This window comes from Octopus bimaculoides, chromosome 7, assembly GCF_001194135.2.
Source record: "Octopus bimaculoides isolate UCB-OBI-ISO-001 chromosome 7, ASM119413v2, whole genome shotgun sequence".
Taxonomy (NCBI): Eukaryota; Metazoa; Mollusca; class Cephalopoda; order Octopoda; family Octopodidae; genus Octopus; species Octopus bimaculoides.
In genome coordinates this window covers 38,704,561-38,714,879 of record NC_068987.1, presented here as the reverse complement: position 1 = coordinate 38,714,879, position 10,319 = coordinate 38,704,561, and the positions used below count along the sequence as shown (strand labels likewise).

At 34.6% G+C, this 10,319-nt stretch overlaps 2 protein-coding genes across 2 annotated transcripts in view; both read left to right on the top strand.

Annotated features, from left to right (window-relative positions):
- Nucleotides 1-10,319, top strand: part of LOC106876157 (uncharacterized) — a 183,111-nt gene that overhangs the window by 147,119 nt on the left and 25,673 nt on the right. The gene's annotated exons all lie outside the window — the stretch shown is intronic.
- Nucleotides 201-9,597, top strand: LOC128248363 (uncharacterized). The gene is made up of 3 exons (XM_052969508.1): nt 201-6,459; nt 7,924-8,097; nt 9,246-9,597. The coding sequence occupies exons 1-3, from the start codon at nt 6,243-6,245 to the stop codon at nt 9,431-9,433; spliced, it is 579 nt and encodes a 192-aa protein (XP_052825468.1). The 5' UTR covers nt 201-6,242; the 3' UTR covers nt 9,434-9,597.

Below are 10,319 nucleotides of genomic sequence, written 5' to 3'. Positions count from 1 at the left end.
TATATATATATATATGTATGTATGTGTGTGTATATGTTTGTGTGTCTATGTTTTTCCCCCCAACTTCGCTTGACAACCGATGCTGGTGTGTTTACGTCCCCGTAACTTAGCGGTTCGGTAAAAGAGACCGATAGAATAAGTACTAGGCTTACAAAGAATAAGTCCTGGGGTCGATTTGCTCGACTAAAGGTGGTGCTCCAGCATGGCCGCAGTCAAATGACTGAAACAAGTAAAGAGTAAAAGAGTATATATACATATAAACAATATTATCAAAATTGATAATAATATCTTCGAAAATATATGTCGACACATTATCAAAGTAATCCAAATTGGTGAAATTCCAACTGAACATCTGAAAACATTTTACCAGTTAATAAACAGTAGCAAAAGGAAACACCTAAATTGAATTCAACTTAAGACAGTCATTCATTCAACCAATAGCTAATTTACTTTATAATAAAAATAAAAATTTAGAGCAAGAATTTGACATTGTCGAGGCACTCTTGGAAGCACTATAGAGATGTTTAAGGATGCATTTAGAATTAAATTACGGTTAAATTGCTAGCGTTATTACATGCAGATACAGATTCATAATACCCGTTTGAGAATATGTCATTTGTTTCCATAGAAAGGGAATAAAGAATAAGATAGTAGTTCCTCCTTTGCTTCAGCCTACGCGCTGTGCGCGAGTGATAGTGAAGTTCCCGATTTTCAGCTCGGCATCCAAGTGAGATTTGTTCAGGTGGGTACCGTTAGAATGAAAAAATGGCATGTCTGTTCAGCAATTCTAATACTTGTTAATGCAATCTTTCATTTTGAATGTTAAACTGCTGGGTTGATGCCTTGTGCATACAATAAGAATGTCGAAACTAGGGTGGTTCGTCGATTACGTTGTTCCAAGAGTCTTCAGCCATGCATTTTGTTGTTTAATGGCAGCAGAGGAGGAAGATTGTGTAACGACTTGACTTCGAGGAATGTTTTAATTTTTAACGGTTTCACATTCGCAGTGCCGCTGAGTGATGGCTGCTGACTGCTGAATTTGAAGGCTTGGGTCTTCTTTCATATTTTCCAGGTTCTTTCCCAGTGGTTCTTTTGCGGAAACATTTTGTTGTGCCAATTCATTAAGTTGGGTGGGAGGGCTCCGTCTTGTTGGGTGAAATTCTATGGCGGTCAGTGCTTGATAGTCGGGTGTATCTATATTTCGTTTTTTATTCATTGTTGTAGTTGTTCTTATATTTTTTTGTTTTTTCTGCTTTTCTGCTGTTGCGTTCTACGTTTAGGCGTATTCTCATGGAGAAAGAGAGAGAGAGAGAGAGAGAGAGAGAGAAAGAGAGAGAGAGAGAGGGAGGGAGAACGAGAGAGAGAGAGAGAGACACTTGACGTAGTTTCGGGTGGAAGAAGGCACTCCAGCTGCCCTTTCTTCATCTGTATTTGGAATCGGACCCATCGGCACTGTATTTAAGATAGAGGTGAGGATAAACTTTTCCCATTATACCATATACACAAATGCTCCTTATAAACTTCTGGTATATGAAAGGATGTGGAAAAATTAGTGACCTTTGACTTGACGCCACGGGGGCCAAGTTTACTGCTACCTTGTACGTAGTAGCGACAAGCACTTTGGAAGGGAGGAAGTCGGGTTCTCATTTTGAGGTGGAGTGCTGGTGAAGTGGTAGGACAATTGTATTCACCAAAGCTGGTGTAGTAATGATGCCGAGGTACTGCTGTATGTTAGCTTGTTGAGGATGATTCTGACTAGCTGCAATGAGGTCAAATGGAGAAATCAAAATAGTAGTTTTCTAATTGTTTGTTGCTGGTTATCAGCGTACTGTGATAGCTCTTGACCTGTTGGAACTGGAACAAAGAGTTTACAAGATATAATTTATTTCTTTGTTGCCCACATAGAGTTAAACAAAGAGGGGACAAACAGGGGCAGACAAAGGGATTAAGTCGATTACATCGACCACAGTACGTAAATGGTACTTATTTAATCGACCCCGAAAGGATGAAAAGCAAAGTCGACGATTTCTTTAATTTTGACATTGATTCACATCTCATTTCAGTTGATATATCGCAAATCGAGATTTTTGCCGATTTTTGTGTATATATTATTACCTTCAAGATCGTTGCGGAGATAATACTAATAATTTATTAGAGCAGTTGTTTCACGTGGTTTGGGGTGTTTTATAATAGATTTCGGGTTATTCGAAATGAATCGGTGGATTGGAGTTAATATGAATTGAAGCTTTGAGAAAATACATCTTAAACTGACAGCTGACGATGGCATCTATCTATCTATCTATCTATCTATCTATCTATCTATCTATCTATCTATCCCTATCGCTTCCGGCCGACTAAAGCCTTGTGAGTGGAAAGAAGCCCGTCATATATATATATATGTGTGTGTGTATGTGTGAGTGTGTGTGTGTGTGTGTGTGTGTGTGTGTGTGTGTGTGTGTGTTTATGGTTCCCGCTAGGAATGGCCTCTAAAAATAATCTAGATTATACTTGTAAAGTGCATGTTACCCACTCTCTTTCTTTGCCCGAAGTCCTAGATTTTATAGATTGTCGTTTTGACATTTACTTAGATAGTCAAGTGCACCAATGATTATTAGTATATATGCAAAAATATGATCACGGCAAAGAATCTGTCAGCTTCACTGACTTTGGAAGAGATATTCACATCTGCCGCGGACTTAACCTCTTTGACTGTGCGCAATTGTTCTCTTCTTTCCAAAATAACTCTATCAAGTGTATTATGTTTTGCACATGTTTTGATAGGGATATTCTGTCAATATTCCTTGTAACGATACGCATATATGTAGGGAATAGCAGGGGCGTTGATATTTATTCCAGGACAGTCTTTTCTGCTGACAGAATCGTATATTGTTTCAGCAATACCATGTTGCAGTGGGTGGTTGTACCATATCCTTCACAAGGGATTGATGCAACCGACATTAGAGGTTACTCCTATGGAGTTTAAGAGATTCACTCCCCCCTTTGGTCATCGATATTTCGTAGTTATCTTCTACTTCTGTATGGCAAAAGCGTAAGCTTTCGAAATGTGACATGACGGTCACGAGTCCAAGAGAGATTTCATTCCATGTTAATATTATTCTCTTCCTCAAGTTTACGGGAAACACATTTTCATAACTTTTTTGTGATATGCAAAGTGTTTCTTTTCCAAGTCTTCGCTGAATTATGCTAACCCTGCGCTTCTGGGTCAACAAGGGAGGTTATCAGGAACTGAATTTTTGGTGGGGAGTTCACTACTAACTCACAAGGTGTTATTCCCTTCATTTTTGGGTGTTTGGTTGATGTATTTGATTTAACTGCTTTTGTTTGGCAGATGCTTTCTCAGTGACATAATACGGCACTCAAAGGTTTTTTGCATTGACCTTAAGACTCTTACATTTTCTTTTTTTCTAAAATTGAATTTTTGTGAGAGTTTACAGTTGATGTCAAAGTTTGTGAGTTTAATGTCTATGGAACGGATTTCCTCTATAGAACAGTGAAGTATTCCAAATGTTATTGTGGGATATTGTCTTGAAAGAGGGAAGCTCTTAGTCATCAGGAGTAGTGAAGGATTTCGAGTCTTTTACCGTTCAACCCTACGTATAGCTAACCCAACCACTAATCATTATATATCGGCTTACGTCCCAGTAACAGCAAGCCATATGTTTGCCATCCTTATTCAAAATCATCCAGAAGTTTTCTCTACAGTTTTAGTATTGGAACATATGGACCTTCTCTTTGTTTGCGCAATCACTACAAGTCCAGTCAGAACTTTGCAAAGTGATCATCCCACAATCCTCCAGTAGCTCGCACGAATTTGCCAGCCTTTGCTTCTGCACTGTCCTAACAGTTATTTAGCAGGCTGTTACCTACTCTATTGGAGTGAGTTTGGCAGACTCAGAGCTGGTAGTGATTGCCGTCATTGCCTTCGACTATCAACGTCACCCTTAGCTGTTATGGTAGGGTCCTGTATGCATTTTCAAATTCCCGCCATAATTTCTTGTTACGCTAGAGGCCATTCGATTGGCTGAAATACTCTACATGGTATCGGGATTGCAAAAACGTGGAGGGACTCAGCTCTGAGGGATGCGTTGCACATGTTATTTCTTGTCCAGATCTTTATTATGACCTGATTATTTTAAAGCTGCGTCGGTTTTTGGAGTCTTTGCTGTATTCATCATCCTTATGTCGCTTGCATGGGGCAAAAATTAAGTCCGACATGTTGGAATTCTTAGCCATACTCCTCTTATAAAACACCGGTATATGCGTCATATGTTTGTTTTTTATCTTTTTTTTTGTAACACACGCTCACATTCATATTATGCTTATACAATATAATATATTATTTAAAATACGTATCATAAAATATATATATTACTTAAATAATTTATAGTATATATATTGGTGTATAAATATATTAATGTAAACACCGGTATGGATTTTACAGCATTTTACTCGTGACATATATGTATGCATATTAATGTATATGTGTATGAATGTAGCTATATACATATATGTATATAAATATGTTTGTGTGTATGCATGTGTGTATAGAATCTTACTGGCTAATATACAAAATATGTTCCCCATTTTGGATATTGAAAAATGGACAATTAGAGCCTGTGGTAAGGATCTATTTAATTTTTTCATCCATTCCGATTTCTGAAATTATTCTATTTAAAACTTAGGGTTAGCTGCTCTTGGTTTCCAGAGAACTGTCACTCAACAGCGTTTCAGAGAAAGCAGATTGGGTCGTCCCTTTCCAGGTTATAATGAACTTAAAGGAATATCATCAGAGCATTTTCAAAATAAAGATTCCTCACATACTAGGGATAAAAGATTCAGAGGTTGGAACAATAATTATATTCGTATAAATATGACTTAACATAAGTGTAGATAATTTTAGCTCCTGCTTAAAATATTGGTCGAAATATAAAAACATATCTGGAAATTAGATAAAAATCAATATTTTAAAATTGCTGATTGAAATTATGATTGAATTATATTTCGATTTAATTTGAAACCTTTAGTTATTTGTGTATATACATCTATACAAATACACGTGCACTCATACACACATGCACACATTTATATGTATGTGTGTGTGTATGTGTGTGTATTTCAGAATAGCTTTAATAATGGTTTCTAATTTTGGCACAAGGTCAGCAATTGTGAGGGAATTTGTCGATACCATCGACCTCAGTACTTCACAGGTACTTTTTAAAAAATTAAACCCGAAAGTATGAAAAGCAAAATTGACCTTGGCGTGATTTGAACTAAGAGCGTAAAAACCCCGGAATTAATAGTGCAAAGCATTTTTTCCGGTGTTCTAAAGATTCTGCCAGCTCACCGATTTTGGAATAGTTTTTAATAATAACATTCATTTATTTATGTATCTACTTGCCTACCATTCTAAGAATCATCGAAAGCTAACTTTGAATTTTAGATTCCAAAACAGATATTAAGTCCCCAGGTAATCTGCGCTGCCGATTACGGACAGCTGTTGAGCGGAAAGACAGAGTAAATCTTGAAAACATTATCGAAGAATGCGAAAGTGTTGAGTATCCAGAGCTTGGTCCTGAGCTGTATGAAGCAAGAAAAACTCTTCAACAGCTGGGGAGCCGCTTCGAAGGTTAGCATTGTATTTTTAGCATTTTAATAAGATATATTAGCAAGGGTTTTTAAATATCATGAATACAACGAACTGTCAGAAATACTAACTCAATTTCCCTTTACGATATTTCTAACACAGTTGATTACGAATCATAAAACAGAGTAAGTATAAGGGAATAAATGTTAAAGATTGTATTGCTACTTTTTAAATATCAGTTCACTTGATATATAAAATCTTTATAAATTCATGATAAAGTGAACATTTACTTCAAACTTTCACAATTTGGTACAAAATGCCAGCTGCATGATTAAGGATTTTAGAAGGGATTTTAAGAGTTCCTCTTTAAATATTTAATGTAAATAAAATTCTATTTTCATGAATTTGTGTAGTTATGGACCTCTAAACTATTTCATGGAGTCCTAACATCCTAACAAAGTTTTCTGATCATTAACCGTTGCTGGTATTTTTGTTGTGTGTAGCCGTCCTCATGATCAAGCAGGATTATTTATTATGATAGGTATTAAGCAATTATATCTTTAATAAGTTTTCATTTAATTTAAATTTAAAGGAAAATGAAAGATCAATAACAATCTGAAAAACAAAATATATCTTGATGCATGAAATTAAGTACCAAGTGGTATTTTATCAATTACCAGGGAATACATCACCCAGCATTTTTCGAGACAAACTTAAGGATAGTATTAAGCTAAAAGATGAAAATGAAATCGCATCAGCTATTAAGAGATGTATTGCTGCCGGCTATCCTGAACTTCAAAGTGATGTTGATAACGCGCGAAAGTCTTTGAACATCTTACAAGGCGGGGATGGACGTAAGATGTTATTTAATGATATTTTTCATCACAATGTCAATGTTTTCATCACCAATGTAATCATAATAATGTTGCTATAATTTGCACTGATGCAAACATTCACATTAGAAACACAGGAAATGTGTCTATACACGCACACGCACATGCACAAATGCGCGCGCACGCACACACACACAACTCGCGTACGCGCACAAACAAGCGCTCGCGCGCGCATACACACACGCACTCATATATGGTTAGAAATAATTTACATATGTAATATATATATATGCATATGTGTGTGCGTATTTGAAAATGACTTTATAATTACACACATATACATTTACACATGCATGAACGCATATATACTCACACACACTCTCACCCATCGGTTCTTCATACGTTTTCATCAAAGAGCAATTACAATGCACTAAGTTATAAAGCACATGACAGAACTTGATAAGCAAAGGTTAGTGGGAAACACTTCTATGCTCAACTGAGTTGTTAAATAAATTAAGCGATTACTAATGGAAGCTATATTAATAACATAGTGGAATGTTAAATGCACATACAACACACACTAGTCACACTCAAAAGAAAAACATCTGACTAATGACGTATAAATTTAAAGGTCGAAATTCAAATTCTGGTGGTAACATCAAAACAATGACATTGACTTTGTCTGGCATATAAAGAAGCACAAACACACATCATATATGTGTGTGTGTGTGTAAAGAGGGAGTAGTGTCTAAAAAAATCTCCCATTCAAGTGTGGGAATGATGATAATATAAACAGTGAAACTATGTAGCTTTACGACAAATATTTAAAGTACACACTTTCACATCCAACTGCAATCTTTTTTTAATTTTATTTAATTTTTTTTTTAACATAGAGAATATAAAACTGTCTCTCTTTTCAACTTTTTTCATTCCCCACTGCAAATTCACTGTACTCTTCTTATTAATTTTACTACAATACACACCCACACACTTGTGCGCGCGCACACACATACACACACGCACACACACACACTTAAATGTTGATAACGAAGAAGTAGAATGAGTACTTAACACCAGAAAGACGGATAAAGCTATTGTTCATATAATATTTGTTACTTCTCCAATACCTGAGGCTTCCTTCTGATAGTGATCAGCATTTTTAAATTTGAAGAGTGTTCATAAGATTATAGAATAAATTTATCTTACTCATCTAGTAATCCCATATATTAGCATTATTTACTGTATAATTCTGTAATCTGAGTAAATGAGCGGAAAATATTTCTGAATTACTACAAATATTAATGTTCTTATCAAATAACACGTGTACTTATTAATATTTAGAGAAATAAATTTAAATTAGTTACGTCTATTTGAATGCTTGAAATTCATATTTTATTTGAAATTCTAATATCTGCGCTTTGTTTTATATGTATTTTCTTTCTATTTAAAAAAAAATCTGTGACTGTTGGGTTTATCATCAACTAGATATTACTTCAGCAGCAAAAATCAGAGATCAACTAAGGACAGCTATCAACCAGAAAAACAAATCACTATTAGACAATGCAATTTGTGAAGCTGAAGAAGCTGGTTATCCAGAAATCTCCGGTATTCTTTGCAAAGCGAGAGATACTATGGAAAGTTTGGGTTATGGTCGTGGAGGTTAGTTTATTATAATTCACTTAGAAAATGCACTGAATATTTGTGCAAAGCTTTTGAATGTCTGAGTAAAAAGAGAAATAAGTATTGGTGTTGTGGTTTCTGTTACTTTCAAATAATATATTGCAATGAAACAATATATGAGTATTGATACTTCAATGAAGATGCTGAATGTTAGTTATACTTACTGGAGGTTAATGGCGAAAAAGACATGTTAATGGAATGCATCTGAGAGCATGATTATTCAATATGTTTATTACATTTGCATCCCATTGCATGTAATGAGAGGATGAGGTTGCTTTAATTGTAACTATATGGAGAATATAAGTACTGTCCACTTAAGAATTAATAGCAGAAGGAGAATTTTGTATGTATAGAAAACCTGAATGTTTATTAAATATGTGTTTGCCTATGTACTAGAATGTGAGTTAATGTCTGTGCAGAGTATGACATTCAAGAAGCATAAGCAGTTCTCTCGTATGTTACTAAGTTGCCCAATATAAATAATTAGAGTTTTGAGTGGGTATATTCTGAAAAGACAAGATTACTTAGCTGTGGTAACTACTTCAAGTGTCATAGATTGTTAGTCTTTATATGTGCATTTTCTATATATATATATATATATATAGATATATAGTATCGAAAATTATGTATGTATATGTGTGTGCGCGCGCGCGTATGAGTGAGTGCGTGTTCTTATATATATAATGCAATTTATTTAGGAACCAGTGAATGAAACTAAGTTTCTCTGTTCCAAAATGATTTAAGGTTCTTCTTTGATGATAGTTTGTTAACTTTTCAGTAGACGAAGGAAGTATATAGGCGTATAAAGTCCTGTAATCGAGCATTCGTTTATATGTAACTGGTTTTATACGACATCGTGTAGATCTTTGATATAAAGCGGGACCTGTTCGAGAGATTCTCACTCAATAGAGCTGCGGATGAAAAGAGATATGTCAATAAATGCTGAAACAGTACGAAGAATTTGCAATCCGTGTGATTGTAAATGTTTGCAAGTTAGGTGATTAACTTCTGGAGAAAATCATTATATAAATGGCAGTGCAATATTCAAAAATGTCTTTTTTCCTTGATAGCTTTTGCTAAAGGTTTATCAAAATTTTAAATTACTGACAGTTATTTTCCTTCACCAGGAGTAAAGACCCCCGATTCCCTGCGCATTAAACTTGACCAAGCAAAAAGACAAAACGATAAATCGACATTAGAAAATGCGATTGAAGAATGCATTGGATCCGGACATCCAGAATTGATGTCTGATATCCAGTTAGCTCGCTATGCTCTTGATTTTATGGAAGAGGACCGCGCATCAGGTTGGTTTTAGTCAGCTTCTGCGAAAAAGCCCATAAATATTGAATTAGGCTTCAATACTTTCTTAGCTTTTGTGACAGCTTTAAATAGTTGTTTCTTTAATTTCAGTTTAAATAAAATCTGTCAGAATGTTCTTTTGTACAACCTTGCATTTTTAATAGCATTAAACTTTCATTATACTCAGTATAATGAAAATTACAGTAAGATATTTTAATATGTTTTTTCTTCTCTATATTTGAGCAATAACTTTTAGCTATTCATCTAATGCCAAATATAGAACAGATATCAAGCTTTAGATAAAAAAAAAATGTTCCCAAATATTTTGTACAGCAAATTATCGTTAATTCTATAAAGCTGCTTTTGGAATCATATCACGTCTTGCTTCAAATGGAAGTACTTTTGCTCACATTTAATTTGCTTTGCCAATATTACAGTCGCTTTATCATCTACTTCCGCTCATACTCTCAATATCTTTCTACAACCTTTTGACAGGTTTAGTTGTTCCACATTGTTCACTAATGTATGATATATAGAATATAAGAGATCAACAATCACAAAAATTTACACACACATATACACATAATATATATTATCTATATGTACATATACACAAATGTGTGTGTACATGTATTGTGATTGCCAAATGGATTTCGAGTATCTTTGTATTCTCATTGCAGGCAGATGCCTGTTACAGTCTCAATAACTTTTTTGTCAACAATTACATTGACAGTGGCTCTGGCCTTGTGCATTAAGACAAAAGGAATTTTCAACAAGTTAGATGGTCACACCATTGAACATGAAGAATAACTGTGTATTTAGTATATGTTCGTTTGTTTATTTACTACATGTTTTTTTTTCTTTTATCTATATTATCTATATAGGTATGTCATATTTTATAT